This window comes from Meleagris gallopavo, chromosome 7, assembly GCF_905368555.1.
Source record: "Meleagris gallopavo chromosome 7, MGAL_WU_HG_1.1, whole genome shotgun sequence".
Classification (NCBI taxonomy): Eukaryota; Metazoa; Chordata; class Aves; order Galliformes; family Phasianidae; genus Meleagris; species Meleagris gallopavo.
In genome coordinates, this window is record NC_139410.1 from 13,459,888 (window position 1) to 13,482,153 (window position 22,266).

The 22,266-nt window shown below is 35.5% G+C and overlaps 1 protein-coding gene across 5 annotated transcripts in view; it reads left to right on the forward strand.

The window, feature by feature from the left end:
• Positions 1–22,266, forward strand: part of PDE1A (phosphodiesterase 1A) — a 200,363-nt gene that overhangs the window by 158,537 nt on the left and 19,560 nt on the right. For all 5 annotated transcript variants that reach the window (XM_085228207.1, XM_085228210.1, XM_085228208.1 and 2 more), the window contains 8 exons: positions 2,117–2,299; positions 2,755–2,821; positions 3,813–3,929; positions 5,257–5,397; positions 10,600–10,700; positions 12,902–13,027; positions 18,470–18,571; positions 18,690–18,810. In XM_085228207.1, coding sequence (XP_085084333.1) covers positions 2,117–2,299; positions 2,755–2,821; positions 3,813–3,929; positions 5,257–5,397; positions 10,600–10,700; positions 12,902–13,027; positions 18,470–18,571; positions 18,690–18,810 — 958 coding nt within the window. The remainder of the gene's footprint in view (positions 1–2,116; positions 2,300–2,754; positions 2,822–3,812; positions 3,930–5,256; positions 5,398–10,599; positions 10,701–12,901; positions 13,028–18,469; positions 18,572–18,689; positions 18,811–22,266) is intronic.

The following is a 22,266-nucleotide window of genomic DNA, read 5'->3' on the forward strand; positions in this document are numbered from 1 at the left end:
TAACTCCTTTCATTATCATATACAGACTGAATAATCCTCCTGCTTTACAAATGAATGTTAGAAAAGGTTAGAGAAACTGAAGTGTGTCTTGCTAGCCTTAATTCATATTCCACTGGTTCGGGATGTGGTCCCAAATTCACATCTACACCAGATCACAGCAAACTAGCATAGTGTTCTTTGTGCTACAAGATCTTGATTATTCCTGCAGCAGACTCTGCCAATGGTCTTTTTATTGCTGGAATAATTTCTTGTCTTTTCAATAGTTAGAAAAATGTTTTAGAAATTATAAGGCGTATTCCTGTTTATACTACATCAAATGCCAATCCTGAAAAAAAAAAAAATTAAAAGTAACGATCTGTCCAGGATATTTAATGTATACTTCATATTTATGAAGTGTATGGGATATTTAAGAATGGTGTTATTCTAGTAGAGATTTCAGTGGACTATAACAGTTTTTAATTTGGGAAATAAAATCAGTCTATAGCTTTTGACCTCTTGGCAGTCTCAGACCTGGTTCAGGTTTGCAAGATGATTTGCCTGAGTCCTTTCTTCTGCACGAATCCTTCTCCTCCAGATTAAATTACACACCTCTGACCAGTTCCCCACTGCCAGAAAAACTGCATCATCCTTATCTATTCTGTTTCTCTTGTGTTCTGTGTTTGTAATCTAACAATTTTGTATCGCTGAAAAATAGGAACCAGTTCTTTCAGTAAGCAGTGTTGTTGTGGGGAGACGGTTTTCTTTTTTTTTTTTTAATCCTGGTTAAGAAGTTCCACAAAATGTCCTGCCAACCAGATGAGCTGTTGAAATTGAGAATAGGGCGGATGAGCACAAATATGCGATACTCCAGTGTTCTCAAATAATTTACGTAACATGTCTTGCATCGTTTTTCCTACTGAACGCCACCCCCTAATCCCTCAGGTAATATTAGATTTATGTGCAGGTTCCTTGGAAGTGTATTGTATTCAGGGTTTTCCTCATAGTCTGCGCTTTTGTTCAGTTCCTCTATATGCCATAGAAGACCTAGATTAGGCAAGGATTTCAAAACAGTGATGAAGAGATATGAATATATGAAGAAGGAGTGCACAAATAGGAGGAAAAATCAGGAGTTATATATAAGAAATTCACAATTAAAAATACTTTGTCCACCATTGCTTTGTGTTCAATTCATGGAGACCTGAGCAGTTTCAGAAAGACATCTCCAGAGAAATAAATATATGTAATCAGATCATGTCTGGAATTCAACTTGTCCTAGTTTTAATAAAATGTTTTAAAAGGTTGGCATGATTTACATATGTTCAAATCATCCTGTCTCTGGAGTTTCTTGAACAATTGATGAAGGAAAACTTATTATGAGAATAAATAGGTGATTTACTTCTAGAAAAAAACAAAGAAGACTGAGTGATGTGGGTGAGAAAAAAGTGATCCTACTTCTGGTAGATCTGTAGAATTGTAGAATTTGACTGTTGAATGTTGAATCTGTTTTAGGAGAATATTGTAGTTTCTTCTAACTGAATTGATCTCTGGTTCTGTTTAAGTGAAGTTCCTTTTAAAGACTTTCTATCCTGCATTAGGTATACATAGCTTTTCTAAGCATTTAAATGATTTAAGATCTTAACCAGTAACTTGTAGTCCAATTTTTTAATAATATTGTCATGATTTTGTTACCAACCCTTCAATAGAAGTACTGATCTGAAAGCAGGAAAAATTCATTCTCATTAATGCTTTTATAGCAATGGAATAATGCAGTGAACACACGTACTGCATGTTCATTGAAGCCCATTCACTGGGTTTTATAAGTCATTGTTACGTTTCAGTCCACCAAAGCTGTGACATCTTTGTGGAAAACTTTTTACTTACCTTTCCTTGAATATTTTTTTTGAGCATCTTATACATTCTAGGATGTGAACAGGGGAAGGAGGGAAGCAACTTGCTGTTCCTGCCTTCCTCAAGGCCTTGGCATGTCTATCAGAGAGGACCTTTAATAATGCACTGAGTTAATTCTACAGACAACATTTGCTTCTATTAAATGAAGTTTTGATAGCTGTTTGTATGTCCATACTCCTTTTGCTTCTGTCCATAATATTCTCAGTTAACTTTTATTAATTTTTTGTAGGAGGCTTCTGGACACTGAGGATGAACTCTCAGACATCCAGTCGGATTCGGTCCCGCTGGAAGTGCGAGACTGGTTAGCTTCTACATTCACAAGGGAAATGGGAATAGTGAAGAGGAGACCTGAAGAAAAGCCCAAATTTCGAAGCATTGTGCATGCTGTACAGGCTGGGATTTTTGTAGAAAGGTGAGAGCTCTGTTTTCTTACTGTGGCAAGTATTACATTTAACCAGAGTCTATTGTAAAAGGTGGAATGAGCCTGAATCAAGTCTTTGAGATTTTAGGATTTTAGGATTCAAATTCTGTAATCTTTGTATGTTTCAATACAGAAATACAGATAAAACCTCTACATTTGTAATGAAATTTCCTGGACTTTGGAAAATTCTGAGAATAGATTTTAAAGCTTGGAATCTTCTACACAAAGATGTGTGCCAAGTATTACAGAAGCATACAACAGTAATCCACCATCAAAGGGGCTTTTCTCATAAGTTCATAAAAATGCTTATGTCATCTTTGAGACCAGACCCTCAAGTAGCCTAGTATTATTTTCACGGATCGTGAAAGAAGACTAAACAAAACAAGATATTGTTATAATACTTTTTAATGAAATACTCTTACTGAATATTTTATTTGTTCTTTTAGGATGTACCGGAGAACTTCTAGCATGGTTGGTTTGGCTTACCCAGCAGAAGTGATTGTAACATTTAAGGTGAAATAACTATAATTGTTGTGAAATTTGAAGGTATTAGTACTTATTTCTAGTGAATTTTAGGGTAAAATAAATTTTTCTACTAAATATACCCTAGACACATTTAGTACTGCAGAACTGAACACAGAACAGAGCAATTTAATAATTCAAAATTCAAAAATAACATATGATTCTGCTTTTTGTTTTGCTGTTTTGTTGTGATTTTGTTTAGGTGTGACTGGAGCAAGAATATAAAACTGGTATAGAAATTTAAAAAAAATGTGACAGTTGTGATTGTGTCAGCTCCCACCAGTATGGTAATCAGTATCTCAGGCAGCAGCATTTGTTTTCTTTTTATGAAAGAAAAGAAAGTCATATTGGGAGAGAGATAATGAAAGAAATTGCAGCTTATGAAACAAGTGCACTATTTCTGTGAATTTAAGGCAACACTATAGTTTACCTAGAAGTCAGTCTCTTATAATAGTAAAATTACTATGGCTACATATGCAATAAAGAATGATATACCCCGAAAAAGAATGTAGAGCTTCACCTTTTCTCCTGAGAGCCTGGCATTATTGTATTATTTACAAATCGCTGTATGGCTGTAGCATTAATAACATTGCATCGAAGCCTATTTAAAGGATGGTTATTCACATTAGCTTCATCCAGTTTTACAGAAAAATTTTACACCAAACGTTAAATTTGAAGGATTAAGGCCTTTGATTTGAAGCATACTAAGTTGCATAGAACATGTTACAAGTATTTTATTAATAATAACTGGCACAATAATCTTTGTCATTAATATTGAAATAGTTATTAAGATGTTATCTACAAGAAGAGTTTGAAAGAATTGGACAAAAAAAAAACAACAACAACACAACCCAACACACAGATTTCTTCCCCTTTATTCTCCCCTAAAAAACCCAAAATATCTTTTCCAGAGATTAGCTGGAATGCTACTTAAACAAACTGAAACTTTATGATGTTCTTTTTCTTTTCTCCACATGTACAGGATGTTGATAAATGGTCTTTTGACGTATTTGCCCTAAATGAAGCAAGTGGAGAACACAGTCTGAAATTTATGATGTATGAGCTGTTCACTCGATATGACCTTTTGAACCGTTTCAAGGTCAGAAACTATCCACAGATAAAAATATGCATGCAAAAATAAGTACGTCAAATTTAAAATATAAGAAAGCCAGGATGGGTTTGAGATTATTTGTTTTGTACAGTGCAGTGCAGAACTTCATAGAATATGGCAAGTTGAACATAATAATATGTCAGTAGTTCCACTATGTGAAACTTTAGCCAGAGCCTGCAGGTATTTCTGCAGATGAAGACCTGAATGCTATGTAGACCCATGTCAAGGCAATTTGGGATGGGACATTGCTCTTGAGCAGTTAAATGCTGTAAGTATTAAATGAATTAAATAGACAGATGGAAAAAAGATTCCTAATAACGCAGAAGCCATAGTTAGTCCTGAGTACTGTTTTCATAATCCAGTTCATTTGTGTTGGCCAATACTGGAGGGGTTTAGCTGAACCTCCCACTTGTAAGCAATTTTAGTAATATATAGAAAAGGCTGCTTCTAGGTAGTGTTTGTAGGGTGTTGTGGTACAATATGGAGTATTTCTAACCAACTTTGAAAAGCTGAGATAAAAAACTGAAGTACCAAATTTATTATTATAAAATTATTTCAATACAGTTCAAAATCTCTTCACTGCCAAACTTCAAACTCCATTGGAAGAGTCTGGCTCATTTTGAAGTTGATTTGAGTAATTTGTCTTACACAATAACTCGAACTCAGCTTTTTCTGGGAAGGCTCTGGATGATTAAAGTCAGAGCCATACCAGGACCACCGTTAACAGCACAGATTGAAAAAAATACACAAGGTTATTGGCCTAGTGGGATTAAGCCCATTCTCAATCTTACTGTTTATCTTGCAGGACTTTTATATAAAGAGAAAGAAATTTTAAGGAAAATATCATTTCATTACATGGGGAAAAACTGGGACTAAATAGTACCTGTATTTTATACATTGCTTAGAGGAAGTAGGAGACAGGGAATGGAGACTATCAGGTTCAAGAAAATACTGTCTCAATGTAAAGCTGATCAAGAAAAATAAATTTTTGTATTTTTAGACTCCTATTAGTTATACCTTTCTTATAGGAACAGTCTGCATACAGGAAGAAACCTCTTCACATCTATTTAGTCAATAGTTCTGCAGCCTCTTGTACACTGACTGCATGCTGTGCATGGTGTATGTTGCAGGATGTAATGTCTACAAAAATTGGGTGAAGACTTCCAGATGCATGTTAGATTTTAGACCTTTACATTTTAAATTCTTCTGTTCATAACAAAAATTCTGTGATGTACTTATTTGTATTTATTGCATGATTAACTTTGCCGTTGTTGCAGGAAAAAAACATTTATTTTAATTTTTGCTTCCTCCCCAGATCCCTGTTCCCAATCTTATCACATTTGCCGAAACTCTTGAGGTTGGTTACAGCAAATACAAAAATCCATATCACAACTTGATCCATGCAGCTGATGTTACTCAAACTGTGCATTACATAATGATTCATACTGGTATCATGGTAAGAAATACTACAAAGTTCAGTTTACTTCTTTTTGCAGATTCTCTGATGTTTTGGATAGCTGCGTGGCTTCAGCAAAAAGCTCCCTTGAAAATTATTCAGAGAGATTCCAGACTTCTTCTTAACAATTCTTCCAGCTTGTGGAGGAGAAAAAGGGAAAAAAAAATCCTTGTTAAACCCTTTTTGCTTTTCATTGACTGAACTTGGGCATTGTATATCATATTAAAAGAGATATTTGCAGTAGTGGGCAGGTGAGAATTTTTCACTTCCACATTGGAGCCTGCGAGGTGTGATCAGACAAGGAAACTTTAGTATCTGCTGAAATCTTGGCCATTGAAAGAGATACTGATTCTGTTCAGGTTTACTCGAACACTCTGAGCTGCTTTTTCTTTTGGTATATAACCGTCTTTAGGACTGTGATTGTGTGCCACATATGCCTTTATTAGGCAGGAAATTGCCTTTGCCTTGCGCTTTTGCAATATCCCAATATTCTTTTGTATTTACTTTGGGATCTGAAGTAAGTCTGTGCAAGCAGTTTTACTCATGTTTACTCATGTTTGATTTAATACCAGCTGTGAGTCTCCTCACTATCAGGTTGCGAGACAAAAGCAAATACTAACTGGAAGTAAATGGACATTTCTGTCAATGGACTTTTGATGATTTGTCTTCAGTATGAATACACCTTTTTTTTCTTTTTTTTTTTTTTTAAATTTACAAAATGCCAGATGTATGGAAAGTGGATGTATGGAAAGTGATAGTGTCTGATTTCTATTTGTAGAGCCTTGAAACGAATCCATGAGACTTTGGGAAAGGAAAATTTTCAGGCTGACTGTAAATGTTTGTACTTCAACATATAGACAATAAATGACAGTTATTTACCTATGCTAAGCCTTTTCTACCTGAAAGTTTTGGCTTCAGGAGAGAACAAGTCTCTAGGCATTGCAATAATTAATTCTGTAGTTTGAAGGAAGCTTTTTACTTCTAAACATTGAGATTTTCAAGCCACGTTTTAATGCAAATACTGCTTGTGGAGTGATGTCTGGAATCTTCACCAGCCAATATTCCCCTTGACACTGAGATATTTTCTTGAGAAAGGATTTCCATAGAAACCTGAAGAATGGGTTAGGCAACTCTGTAACTCCAACCCAAAGCTGTTGTATTAGATGTTCACTTATTAAGAAAACATTTTAATAAAAGAGAAAGCTTGAATGCATCGTGGCTCATAGCAAGCATTAAGTTGTGTGAGGCATGTCTCTGGTGCAGGATAAGCAGTTCAATAGGGAGAAAAATCCTTTTGTCGTGTTACAGATTACAAACATTAAAATTATAAACATCCTTTTGGCTTATTGCAGCTGTGCTCTTTCTCCCTTCAAAAAAGACAATAGCATTTCTGATTTCCTTCATAATGACAGAACAAAGTTTGAACTTTGTGAGTTATACTAGTTAATTTGGAATCATTACCCATTGATAAAACAACTTTGCAACACACTTCAGGAGGCTCTTAACACCGAGTGAAAGAATCTGTTCTGTATTTCAGTATCTGCTATTCCACCAGATACACAAGAGATTGAGAAAGGCCTCAACAACTCAAGTGGTACAATGTAGGCAATTTAACTTGTAACTGCACTTTGATGTGATTTGGACAACTATTTTCAGAGAAGCATTAACTTCAGTGCTGTTACTTTGCTGTAAAAGCTTATTAATCTTGCAATATCTGTGCAATATATTCCTGTGAAGTTAGGCCACTTTTTAAATATTCACTTTTGAATTACTGAATTATGATACTGGAAAGTTATCTAACTAGGACACCACTTAGTCAAGAGTGTCTTCAAACAGATGCAGTTTGCCAGGCAGAAGGAACATTTATAGAAATCAGTGTTTGAAAGGAGGCCTAGTGATTCCGCAGCTTGCAGTGTATTTCTGTCCAAATGTCATTTGCAGTCTGAGAATTCATCTCTATCATGTACAAGCATTCTGCTTAACTTTTTTCTTCTTTCATTCTTTGCTGTTGCCTGATTAATTATAGGCTTCCTGAACCAAGAAGTTGGCTTCTTGATCTAATTGTTTTCGGAGCGTGTCCCTTGTAATACTAATTTTAATTCTGCTGTATCGTCTATCAATTACTTGGACAGGAGTGAATTTGATACAATTGTATATCAAATTCCTTGGAGTTTTGCAGACTGACATGTGGTTTGAAATTCTTGTGCTTTTATTGTATCTTAAGGAGCTGATTCTGACGGCAAATAATGGCTGTCTTGCTTATTCACTTCTGAAAGACACACTGAAGCAAATGTTAGGAGAGGTTGAGTTTTGAAAATTTTTTTGTAATTCCTATTGTGGAGGTCATACGTATATCTGTTTGGCACTTGGAATACAGTCAGATTTCAGCATTTGGCAAAAGTTTGACTGTTCAAAGCTTTTGGTTTGAAAGCTTTTAGAAAGATTATGGTGAAGAATAATAGATTTTCAGTGTCTTGTTTAAAGAAATAGAATGATCATCATATTTTATGGAAGATATTGCCTGTCTATCTTAAGAAACGAGTTTCAGCTACTTCAGATCACTTCAGATGTGTTAGGAAGTTAGATATCACAGATGGCAGACAATCTATTAACTTCTCCAAGAGATTAAATCCCAGATGATACAACTGAAATATATATCTCAAGTTAGCATTTATGAGATCTTCATCTCTACAAAGATTTAAGAATCCAAGTCCCAGGGAATACATCTTGTAAAGAACTTTTGAGTCATCGATCATCTTCCCACCATGTCTTTTCTCCTCCCACGTACCTATATTGCTCAAATGAAAAGAAGAAATGTCTTTGCTATCAACCAGTGTATCGTGAGACTCACAGCTTTATTCATTTTTTTAATCCAGCCTTGTTTAAAAAAATAGTTAGAACCAGAGTTCATGAAAAGTTGAGGTGCATCAATTTATAAGCAATTTATAGTACTGCAAAGCATCTCTCAGTAGAAAGCTCTTTCAAGTTTTTTTTTTTCTTTTTTTTTTTCCAACAGTAGTTACACTCTCATGTCACAGTATCAGCTAGCAGGGATGTAGGTTCCAGTTCTTTGCTGTCTGCCAGACCTCCAGTTTCCAGAACCTGCTTTGCACACTCCTATCGAAATAAATTATCTTGACTTTTAGAGAGAGAGCTTCCTTAGAAATCCCTTAGCTAAATAGTTCTCAATTTCACTGATTTTGGCAGTAATTTGAATTTTGACTATATTGGTAGTGTCTAGAATACTTACTTTCATATAGCACAGTATGAAAATTCTGTATAGTCTACAGATATTGTTTGTAAGAAGATCTCTTGACTTGTAAATGAATTATCTAGCAACTATTTTGGTTGCTAAAAAAGTTGAGGCTTAAAAAAGCATCTGAAAGAAAAAGTTTGTATTTGGCTTTAGTTGCTAATAATTTCTGGGTTTCTATTCTATTTGGTATGTTGAAAACATTGTGAAAGTCAGAACGAGTCATGGCCTAGTTTCTAATGACAGACAATACTATGAAGGTCAACGTTTCCATTTTTAGAACTGCTTACAGTACGTTCTCATTCCTCCGTTGTGACCTTTTAAAATCTATACAGCCAGTACTTGTTGTTCCTTGGCTGCCTTAGTTGGTCTCTGAATGACCTATTTTATTGTTCTCACACAGCTTATGCATTTTGACTGTTTCCTTTCTTTATTGAAAAATTGATACCACTTCTGGCACTGTATACATCTCATGTAGTGCATGGCATTCTTTCCAAAAGTAATGCCTCCTATTAATTTCCACGGAGACTATAACAGATACAAAGAGCAAAATAGCACTATTTGATGGAGCAAATTCTCAGCTACAAAACACTTCTTTTCAACATAGTCACCACGACTGGTTGATCTGCTGGTGAGCTGATAGCAGTGCCCACCACCTTACTGTGCTCACATCCACTGCTTGGTCTCCATAAACTTTCAGCTAGTATTGATCAATACTATTAATACTATAATACTATTAATACAATAATACTATAATACTATTATTAATACAATAATACTATTGGTCAATAGATGCCATTTTTTCCACATGGAGGAATTCAGTGACACAGCTTTGCTTCATATGCTTCCATGTCAGACACCATTTTGTCAGACTGCCCTTCTGCTGCCGTCTGTCTTATGGCAACAAAACATAATGGAATATTGGTGGGAAGGTTCATCCTCTACAGCCATACTACCAACATCTACCTCTGACGTCATAGGCCAAAATAACAAAAGAGGAGGCACTGCTTTTGGAGCAGCCCTTGTGCATGTATGTATATAGTTGGGTGAAAATCATTCGCAGATCTTTTAGCACAGAAGCTTACTTCTACACAGGAAAAAATCTGAAGTACGTATGGAAATACCTGACTGTCATTTGACTTAATCAGACTTATGTCTGTGGGCTTAACTATCACTTGATGCTTCTGCCCCTATTTTTGGACGGAGTAAATTTTCTCCTGAAGCTTTGTGTATTCACCATTAAAGAAAGTAGAACTTGAATGATAAAATAACAAAACTGATTATACCAATAGAGCAATCTTGAATTAGCAAGAGAAATAAAAGTGCATAAAATTCTTGTGCTTGTATTGTTTTATACAGACTGTGTTTTCTTTTGTTCTGTGTACTGTATACTAATTTTATGCACCACATTTGTACATTTCTGAAAGCAAAATGGTAGCACAAAGTATGATATAATTTAGAAAAGAAAAATCTCCCATGACCTAATTTCAGTATCACAGTTGTACCTAAAAATGTATTGTAAACTGCATATTTTTTCACTGGAAAAAAAAAAAAAATTACAGCCTTAGCTTTGTAAAAAGCTTTTTAGAAGAATTTACTACAATTTAGCAAGTGTCAAATATTGGTTAGCACATTAGACACCTTCCACCCCAAAATAACAGCAAAGTATACCACTTTATTTTCTTAAAAACTGCTTATATATTATGGCTGACAGTGTCTACTTTGCTAGTGTCCATAAAGTCTTTACCTCGGTCTTAGAGACATTCAAATAAGCAGAAGGAGTAATTTTATTATATAGTACTTAGGCATGATGGCTGTATAGTCAGCTGGAATCAGAAAATGATGAAGTTTACTTTAGCTGAAGGTAGTGCAGAACACTTCAGTAATGCAGTTAATCTGAATTAGGCAGCTATAGAAAACATAACTAAGATCTGTTTTTCATTTACTAGCACTGGCTCACAGAACTGGAAATTTTAGCAATGATTTTTGCAGCTGCCATCCATGATTATGAACATACGGGGACCACAAACAATTTTCATATTCAGACAAGGTAAGCAAAGTTGTCCCTGAAGCATCAAGTCTGGAGTTTGCTGTTGATTCATCCAAGCTGTTTCATACCTCTTACTGGTGTTACCAGAAACTAGCCAGACCATTCCCGATTTTATGAATTGAGTAAGCAGGGAAAAACCTTCAAGCACAGCTTTAGCAATCCCTACCAAGGATCCTCCCTTAGCGTGTCATGATAACATCTGCAGTAGATATGACAAAGAAATCCATTTTGAAAGTTAGGCTCACTGCATTCTGATTCAGGCATAGTATGTCATAGCCTCTGGTCCAGAACAGTAACATATGCCTTAAAATATATTCATCTTACTGAAGGAGAAACACTGACCAGTCCTTTACTGGATGTTGTGGTACACCTGATACTTACCCTAATACAAGTATCTTACCATTCTCTTACACAGGACTGTACTTTTCTTTGGTATCCACAGCTGCAGAGTCAGCTTTACCTGCTTTTCAAAAACAAAAACAAAAAAAAAGCCCAGAAAAACACTGGCGTATTCTAAGGAAACAATGTTGTACAGGAAATACTACTACTTGGAACAGAAGCATCCTTACACTCACCTATACAGATAAAGTGCCTAAGGGCTAAGTATAATTAAATCCAGGACATACTCATGCCCTGGGTTGTGCCCTTAAACAATGAAGAAATTCAAGATCTGTAGCTGAAATAAAGGCATTATTCTTTTCCTCCTCAGCATAGCCCTTCTAAAAATAAACTCTAGTTTGTGGTTCCAAGTTTACACTACTTTTCTATTTTTGTCATTAATATTTTGCTCTGGAGTATTGCAAAAGTAAAAAAAAAAAAAAGAATTACACTGTTTGACTCTTACTTGGACATACTTACAAACAGGTATTTGTTTTGTGGTAGAGACCAACTAAGCTCATTCTTTACTTTTAGTGGACTTGGCCCTGATGTGACATCTCAGGGTGTTATTCCAGTTTCTTTTGCCCGCAAGATGCTGAGGAAAAGGCTGGCATAATCAGATCTAATTTCATTTCTGATTAAAACTGTGCATGATTAGCCATGTGGGCCAAAGTGTTCTTCATAACTTTGTGTGATTGGTAAATCATTAATTTTCCCATGATTTTAGAAAGGTTATGAACATAAACTTACTCACTGTTTAGGTAGGATGTTGTTTGTTCCTTTTACGTAAACTTTTCAATCCTATTTTTTCAGTTTCCCCAGTACCATACCATACATGTGGGTGGTTAATATTGTTCATCAGAACAAAGAATTGAATTTACCATATTAAGATCATAGTAAGCTGCACTGATAAGTCATTCCACCTCCCCTAGAGTACATATTGATCAGTTCACTGAACTGAGATATTCCAGAACAACAGAAGAAAGGTGTAGCAGAGAGGGGAAACTTAAGGTTGCCTAGCAAGTCAAGTTGGGTTTTGGCAAAACAAGTTCCCCAAGAATTAATGAACTCTGAAGTATGCTAAATCTGTATTGCATCCAAATTTCTGAAAAATCCACATGTAATTTTGGTATTTTAAGTTAGGCTCTTATTAGGAAGGAAAAGATGTGGTTGAGTATGGTAACTTTAAGGGTCAAGCTTTAGAAAGAACTTCAATGCAATCAAGATTCAGCTGTGTATTTCTTCCATTTCCTTCTTACAAGGCTCAAAGTGAGGCTGCTTTTCTGTGAAAACAGGGAATCCATTTATAACTTATGAGATTGAAATTTTAAAACACTTCAACGTTTACAGATCTTTTGGATTGTGAGTGACATGAGCCAAAGCACATCTCTCTCAGAATAGAGGTGGTAATTTTTTAATACCCATCCTATTTGTAGACCCCCTCCCTTGTGAATGAGTTGCATTTTAAATGGTTGTGTTGCCAAGGAGTACTTCTAAGTGGCCTCAAAGAACATTTCTATTGCTCTGTGATCCAATACTGTCAACAAGCTCTAGGTTTGCTTCACAGATTATTGTTGCAGTTTTATAATAAAAACAAAATTTTATATATTTAAAAAGATGACTTTCACGTGGGCAATATATACAGTGGTAATGATGATATTTTTTATGCAGTTAATATGGAAGCTTAATCAGTATTTGATAGAAAAAAATAAATATAGTTGGAGATATGTAAATATATATAGTCAGTAGTTCTCAATGTTCTTCCTTCTCCAGCACTATCATCGGGATGTTATTGAAAATTGTGCCTTTTTTTTTAACACTAGGTCAGACGTTGCGATATTGTACAATGATCGGTCTGTTCTTGAAAACCATCATGTAAGTGCTGCTTATAGATTAATGCAAGAAGAAGAGATGAACATCCTGGCAAATTTAAGCAAAGATGACTGGAGGTAAGTAGTGTTTAGATACTCAAACATAATTCTGGTATTTAAAAATACTGAAAAACTCCAGGCTTTCTCTATAGAGTCTATTTTAAGAGTTCAAGTTACAGGAAGAAACTTTTGGCTCTGGAAGGAGTAATGGATATTTAGAGCTTTGGGAAAGCTGCTGTCATGTAAAGAAGTACTGTTTGGAAGTTGCCAAATAATTTTCCAAGTGCTTTTATGAGGCATGTTGTTGGACTGTGTTAACAATGTCTCTGATGAGACAGTTTTCAGGAAAACCACAGAACTGCCCTTGTTGAGATAGATTACCTTTGTCTAGTGATGGATTTTAAAACCATAGTGCAGAGTCATGCTCTGCTGCCAGCGTGACCACTACTGCCTCTGAGATTTCTCTGTGCATATTTCTGCACTGCATAATCACATCTTGTTAAGCATTCAAACATGAATTATTTGCAGAGTCCAAAAATAATAAGGTAAGGGTTCAGAAGCACTACAGAAATCTCATGGTTTTTTCTTCTTCTTAATTTTAACGTACTTCCTGAAGAAAATTTGACTGGTTGAAAGAATCAGGAACATAACTGCCATGCCACAAATATCAAGAATGAAATCAGCAAGTGTTAGATCTATGATTTTCTCAGTTATTAAAGCAGCATGTTATCTTTGTACACCATAGATTTCTACTAGATCCATACATCAAGTCTTTAAATTTGAGTCTTATGTATGAGTCTGTACGTGTAGCTATTATCATTCAGATATCCTAAAAATAACTTTAAATAGATGGACTCTGAGTCCAGATAGAGATGTTTTGCTTCCAGGAAGGCCTTCCAGTGTAAAGGATGCCACCATAAATTATAGAGCTGGACTTTATTTATGTTTTCAAGAAATGCACAATTATAAGGAAATACATGAATTTCAGAACAAATTTTGTTTTGGGTATGTTTACAGGCAGAGGATTGGTTTACATGGTAGATTTACATGATTTTACTTATTTACGTGAGTAGAACATTCCGAAATAAGTCTGCTGATCCTTTTGGTTTTCAGTTCATTATTTCTCAATACATGCTCCACTATGCTTACTATTAAAGCATTTAATTTATTTTTTTTTTTAATTCAGTAAAATAATGAGAGGAGAAACAAAATTTTCATTCTCATAAAGTATTTATTCTCAGATGATACTCTTTTGAATTTAGTTATCATAAAGGTTGTATTGTAAATTTCGTTCTGGGGAAAGATCTCTGGAAATTATAAACTTCAGCAATGATTCCCGTATAAACCCAGTTCTTCATCACCAGCACAATGGATAATGAGAAGGCTGGAGCACCTCTCTTGTGAAGACAGGCTGAGGGAGCTGGGCTGTTCAGTCTGGAGAAGAGAAGGCTCCAGGGAGACCTCATTGCAGCCTTTCAGTATTTAAAGGGAAATTATAAACAGAGGGGAAATCAGCTTTTTGCAGGGGTACGTAGTGACCGGACAAGAGAGAGTGGTTCAAAACTGAAGGAAGGGAGACTTAGATTAGGTGTTGGGGGAAGTTTTTCACAGAGAGAGTGGTGAGGTGCTGGAACAGTCTGCCCAGGGAGGTTCTTGATGCCCTGTTCCTAGAGGTGTTCAAGGCCAAGCTGGATGGGGCCCTGGGCAGTCTGATCTGGTGCTTGACCTAGCAGTTGGCAACCCTGCCCACAGCAGGAGGATTGAAACTATGTGATCTTTGAGGGTCCTGTTCAACCAAAGACATTCTATAACTCTAACGTGAGCAAGGATCTTTCTCTGCTGGGAACTCTTTGGGGCCTCTCAGATCTCTGTGATGCTTATTAACGGCAGTTGAGAATGGAGAATGTTATTGTGCCAGTAGGCAGCCAGCGGGGGCTGGGGTTTTTCATCTTTTAAAATCGTAACTTGTAGAAGAGGTAATGAATTTCACTTCTTTAAGCTAGTTGCTTTGAATATGTGCCCCCAGCTGGTGTCATTTCATACACTGTCCTGCCAGAGAGTATGTAGAAAGCAGTTAGACTTTCTGATGCAGTTGAATTCAGAATTGGACCAAAGTCCTGGATTCATAGTCACTAGGGACCCCCTTGAATGAGTGTAGCCTAGGAATACCTGCAGAAATATGTAGTTGGATGTCAGCTGGTACTCTTCATTCCGGTCATTCCCTTTTGCTGCATCGGGAAGAAAAAGTGATAGGATGATAGAAAGTATTGCCCACTGGAAAGAGAAGCCTATGGTTTCCAGATGTGTGATGTTTGTAATATATTGCTCTGATATGCTGCGACAGAATAAAGGAGGCAATATGATAGATTATTTTCACTTTTTGGAAGTACTCTCTTCTCTGTAAGGACTGCTTAGTCTAGTCTGTATGAAACCTGTCTAACAAGCTCAAGCAATTTCAGTAGGACACAGAGTTCCACAGTTTGCTGCTTAGATAGACTCTTCAAGTTTGTTCTTGGTAGTAAATTTAAATTAGAATTTGTTCAACTTTTTAATGTACTTCCTCACACTAATGAATTTCTTGACTACCATCAGATGTTTTTTTTTACTTACAGTGATTTTCTTTATTTTATATTAACACCTCTGCCTATTTACACTGTTATTCTCTATTTCAGCAAGATGAAGCAAAATGACCGGGAATGATTTTATAGTATTACACTTGATTTTCTATAAGTTTACTTTAAGAAGATAAATGAACTAATAAAATGTCATCTTCATTTAAGCTTAAAGCATAGGATTTGGGTTTGAACAGGGAAATGCTGCCAATTACAAGCCACCAATTACAAGTGAACAGGCAATATTAAGGTCTCAAACCATTCCAGTTATAGAGCATATATTGATACATTGTCTGATTATATAAAAAGATGGACAAAAATGTACAGTATGTGCAATGCATAATGCACTGCTTCTCTTTCATAACTTGCCCTGGCATTATTCTGTTTGAGGAAAGCAGAATTGCTATAATTTGCAAGATGAGCCTTAGGTCTTCAGTTTCCTACTTCCTAACCTGTTCCTAAGGTTTTAGTTCAATGATCCAACTGTGTCCAACTGACTAAATGTCATTGTCACAAACAAATCCTGGTGACATGAGTTTCAGTTTATTGGTTGACTACTTTCTGGAGAAACTAATGTATCACTCTTTGTCTCTTGTCTATCTATATTTCATCTACTACTTGTTTATAAACATCCATAGGTCATATGGTTATGGGAGAGTTAAGAAAGGATGACAACAAAGGACATATGGATACTGTATACACTAAACCAGTGAACTCCAAAATTTGCTATGTGCTTTAAATGAAAACTATTCTACTTCTGATAGTAGACGTAAAGGTGGCAGTGCCTATGTGTCATTTTGCTGTGGTAGTGTTAGCAGCACTAACAGTGTTTGTCATGATGCCTTCAGCTGCTGATGCTTAAGGGAGTGGGCAATGTTTTCTCTCCTTCAGTATGGAAGTTGAGAGTCTCCATGGAGATAGTTTTGGAATGGTCTGAGTCCAAGAGTAATCTTTTGTGCAGTGTTAGTAGACTGAGCTCTCTTGGCTCTAGTAAAACTGTATTTAATGTTTCCCTGCCAATTCTGTATTTTCTGTCTCTCTGTTGATAAGAATGGGAGTGCAGGCAGGAAACAATTGCAGACTGTAGGCGGAGAGCCTCTCCTTTGCTATTATGTAGTGTTTTAGTGGTCTGAAATATTGTGAAGTGCGTGAGAAGGGCAGTGCTAAACTATTTTATCCTTCTTCAGTTTTCAGAAGCATGAATGTGAGTTTGTCATCTGTCATGACAGAGAGAATCTTCCAGAAGCAGCATGTTGATTGCATGCCTTGCTTGGTGGTGCTGGCTTATTTCTAATTACTACTAGAAGAAAGTTCAGACAGGGAAAGTTCCTAGGAAAATCTGCATAGGAATAGAAGTTATCTTCAATTAAGTTTTACAAAGAAACAGCATTTAACAGTGCTGAGCCCTCACTTTTCATGCAGTTAGGCTTTTCTTCTTCTTCTTCTTTTTTTTTTTTAATTTATGGGTTTGGCTGTGTTTGAAAGGTGCAGTTTCAAAGCAATGTGAAGGAGAAACAGTTGGGATACAAATAAATTAGTCTCTCATTATGAGGTCAGATAAGGTAAGACATTTTCTAAACCCAGGTTGCTATGGCTGCATATTATTTGAGTAGAAGTGAGAGGGTTGAGTCTTTATCCAGTTATCATCAAAGCAAGTCAGAAAGAAATACCCAAAAATCAATGAGGAGCATTAGCTTAAATATGCAATTAATTTAACTCAGAAGCACTGTTGATAATTCATTATAAAAACTACTCTAATAGCCCTAAAAAAACACCAAACTCTCTCTTTAAAATGTGTTCCTTTGAAAAACCTGCACTGTTAATCAAATCAAAGATTGAATATACTATTAAAGATCAATGAGTGTTATTTAAGTAGAATTTTACTGTTGTAATTGATACTTAGAGACCCTTAAGATTAGCATTGTGCTCATGAAGAGTTATGCTACATCAAGAAAGATTTAATGTGGTGAATTCTCCTCTATTTACATGTATAAGTGGCACTCTTACATGTAATACCCAATAGGTCATTTTAAAAGCCTGTAAATAAAGTAGACTCCTACATACAATCCCTCTACATCAAAGAAACAGAATTCTTCAAATCATTAGTTATTACTGACAAACTAAATGAACTAAATATGCTGTGGCAGTATTGTAGACACTGAGGTTTATCCAAGGTGCAATTATTGTTACTTGACAAGTAAGATTAACAGTAGGAATTTGTAAACTGTCTCACATGATTCACATTTTACTATTTTCATATCCATTTAATATGGCCAAGCCCATATCTCAGTGCAAAACACCAGGATACAGATAAACTATAAATTCTGAACTTGCTTTAACTCTTGTAATAGACATTAAGGCATTTTTGAATTGAAGAATAGTTGGACGTAATATTTGTATGTTAGCATAATGTTAATAGCATTTTGTATGTAATACTTCTTGCTCTTTTAAATGTTTTCACCGTCTTCTTCCTGTATTTAGTGTTCCTGCTGTGCACTGATATGAGGGCAATAATAAAAGACAACAATATATTCCTCTGTGTGATGGTGAGCCCAGAGACTGACTTTTTTAAATATTTCACTGCTGAAAAATAAGGAAAGACTTTAAGTGGGCGACAGTTTTAGTTTATACAGTAGAAAAGAAGAATTAAAAAATAGTGTGACTCTGAAATAATTGAATGTGGAATAAAAAATTACAGAGAGCGTTTTTTGAAGTACATTGCTTCTACAGAATCTCTTTATGATTCAATGGTCAAGTTATTAACTATTTTTTTAAATGATTTTTAAAATGTAATAAAAACAACAGTGTTGTTAAGAAAGTTTTAAATTAACAAGTACTGCTTAAAGAAATGTTCTATGCATAGAATAAATGGTTTGTAATCAGTCATTTTGCTTTTAATTATTCTCAGGGAGTTGCGTAGCTTGGTCATTGAGATGGTCTTGTCAACGGATATGTCGGGTCATTTCCAACAAATTAAAACGATGCGGCATACTCTACAGCAGGCAGAGGGGTAGGTTATTTTCCATTCTGTTCATTATCTCTAGTATTTAAATGAGCTCATGTACAAGAAAAGACTCAAATAGTTGGTTTTGTTCTGAGATAATTGGAGCATGTCCTTGAATTGACAGGGTAGACAAAGCCAAAGCCATGTCTTTGATTCTACATGCAGCAGACATAAGCCATCCAGCAAAATCCTGGGAACTGCACTACCGGTGGACCATGGCCCTGATGGAAGAATTTTTTCGACAGGTGCCATTTAAAAAATCTTTTAATATACTATTTCAAGAAGCAAATGTTACACAATTAAGTATTTTCCTAAGTCTACCAGCAAGGATATTGTTGGCTGAGATTGACGAGCATAGTCAACGGTATATATTTCTTACTCTTAATACATACCACTGACATTAACTCAACTTTTCTGTGAGTGAATAGATGAAATTGTTATAGCTTCATATCTATTTCAGCTGATTCTAAGTGTTGTAGCACTTTTTTCTTTTGATAATAATATAACTTGTCAAGCTGTTTTCATTCTGTAGACAGAATTATATATGCTTTGAGTTAAAATGAAGCACTGATAGGATAGAAAGAGGGACTTGAAATTAGGAAGAATTCGTGTTCAGTGAAGAATGCTAAATGCCATCTCCATTTCATATTTCAGAAAATCCTCCTATTTCTTGCCAATGCTTGCCACGCATATACAACATCATTGTGGAGGCTTTGCTTTTATAACAACCCAATACAAAAACAGAATCATCCTGTAAACCCTATGGCCATGTAACCTAAACAAAAATGAAGATACAGTCTTAAGAAGGTTTTTTCATTTCTGTGAGATACCGAATTCAAAGAGAAAGCCCAATAGGTGTTGATGTCACTGCTGACATTTTCTGACTTACCTCAGCAAGTGAAAAAAGCTTTTCTTCAAAGGGGAAATACTATAGCTGAAAGGAGTATTTGTGAGATAATGAAACTGTAATTCTCACTCATTTAGACTGTCATTATTATTCTATATATTGACATTTTCAAATCAGATAGGTCACACTGGAAAAAGAGACCGGAGAATAAACAAGTCAGTAAGTTAAGCTGTGAGATTATTTAGCTGATTTGCCCTAGAAGGTTTTTGCTGAGTTCAGTGTTTCTTTATATACATTCTCACCAGAGAGCATCAGGGCATCCTTGACACTCGGGTTTGCACGGGGGAGACCGAGTGGAGAGTTGATTCATTAATCCATGCAATGGGTGGACTACATTTTATGGAAATACTGAGTAGCGTAATGAGTTTGTGTCCATTTCTGTAAATGGAAATAATGAGGATTTTGAAGTTGAGAGGAAAAAGGAGGAGCAGACTACCACAGATATGTATTATTTGAAAAGGTCAGAAACAACAAACTGTAAAAACAGTTTAGATGCAGAGAGATGGACTAGACAGAGCCCATTGGACAGTGAGGCAATATGTCCAGTCAAGTGGATGTAGCATTAGCAATAAATAGTATTTCGCTGGTCTTTGAGTGCTTATGATCAGCTCATGTTTTAGCTGTTCCCCTATCCTATCATTAGAAGAAGTAACAGGATCACAAATAAACTGCCTGAAGATGTGAGTAGCCATCTAGTATTAGAATCAAGTCACCACATGTGTATTTTTGCAGCTGCACAGTGTAAAATATGAAAGGCTGTGCAGCTTGTAGGCTGTAGAGGAATAGGTAAGAAATCGACTATTCCTTTATAGGTATGACTAAGAACAACAACACGCATGGAGTAGTTCCAACACCTATGAAGTGTGATGAAGTAACTAGATATAGAACTGCAGTGCAGACACAGACACAGGAGGCCTTCTGCTTCCTAGATGCTCTGTTTTGGTTGTGCCTCCTCTGCACTACTGATCTGAGTACAAGCATTGGAAATTTCTGGGGTTTCCAGATCTGTGTCAGCCAAGATGACACATATAGTCCTCCTTTTCTTTAAAAATAATAATTCAACTACTTCCAGTGCTTTGCAGGAAAATGCAGCAGAGCTTGAAACTACCACCAAGAAAACAATGTTTTAATAGGCAGCTTTCAAAGTAGTGAGCACTAGCAAAAAGCAAACATTCACTTAGACAAAAAACTTTGTTAACTGCAGCTAATAATTAAAATGTTCCAGTGTTAACTTCAGGGAAAAAGCCAGACTTTTTGATTTAAAAAACAACTACTGCAAGTGTGTTATTGCGCCTAGGAAAATCTGTTACTTGTTCAAAAAATAAATATGCCCACTCATCCCAAAAACTTAAAAATTAAGGAATATGTAGATCAAATCACTCAAGGAACCATTACAACTCTGATAGCATTATGCCCTCAGCCTGCATAAATCCAAAAGCGTGAAAGTTCACCTGAGAGAAGATTTTATTTCACTCTGTATCTTGATTTTAAATCTCTTGAGATTCTAGTTATCAATTTTAGGTATCAATGCTGTATCCGTTATTACAATTTAAGACGTAGTATTTATTATATTTAAGTATTAATTATTACTTTAATTTTGAAGCAGTTCATAATTTGGATAAAGAACAACTTGAAAACCTAAAAAAGTCAAATGTATTCCTCACAAGTGTGGAATTTTTTCTTTTTCAATATCCAGTTAAGAGAAGATTGCAAAATTAGTATTGCTTTAGAAATTCTATATTCAGCAATGACTGAAATTGTTAGAACCACTCTGTGTTGAAACACAATCTGGCTCCTACATTTACATGGAGATACCATTGGCACTGCTCATGTGAACCTGCATTCTTCTGTGTTCTGAAGTCAAATTAATATGAATAGTTGGTTGTAAAATGTAAAGGCTATAGAGATAAAAATCTCACATGAAACACAATCTGTTTTTGTGTCTGAAGTGATTTCATAGTTCTCAACTTTTCCTGCTGGATGATCATGAAACAGCAGTCTGCATGACTAATGTAACTTGTAGAACCATTTTACTTGAAAGACCAACTTTTTTTCTCAGCCAGGTTTATCCAGCAACACAAATTATATCCTCCTTTGGAAGATCTCTCTCTTCATTCTTTCTGCATCACTGGATTGCCTTTCTGAGCTTTGCAAATTGGTTGGCCTACCATGCTGTAAAATGGCGAGAGTACTACCCTGTTTGTCAAGTCTGTTATGACAAAAGAAGCCTTTTTAGGTGTTAGTTGTTAAATACTTTCAGAAGTAGTTTTCTACAAGTCATGCTGCTAATGAAATTGAGCCTGTGCTTCTTTTTTCTTTCTTCAGCAGCACAGCAATACCTGCTAGTGAGAATAAGTTAAAGTCAGGTCATGCCCTTTACCTTTACAAATCCATTAACAAAAATGTCACACGTTGGATAAACCACTGTAATAGAAAGAAACACTTAGTGCTTTCAATACAACTACATGCATGTCTAAATGTCTCCAATCCCATCACATCTGGGATCAGCAGAACTAAATGGAAAATGTTGAAGTACTTTGTATAAAAGATATATTTTTTTCTTCTTGACAAGTGTTAAATCTCATTGGCAGATGCAGTAAGCTCCTTTATATAAAAACAGTCAAACGTAAGCCATAATTTTGACTTTTACTTTTCCTGAAATTCTAAAAGTAAATAATGAATATATATATATATTTTTTGCCCATGGCTTAATTTTGTTTAGGAATATAAGTGAAGAAAACAACCTGTTGAATAAATGCTCATAGTATTTAGATTTGTCTCTCTTTCCATCTAT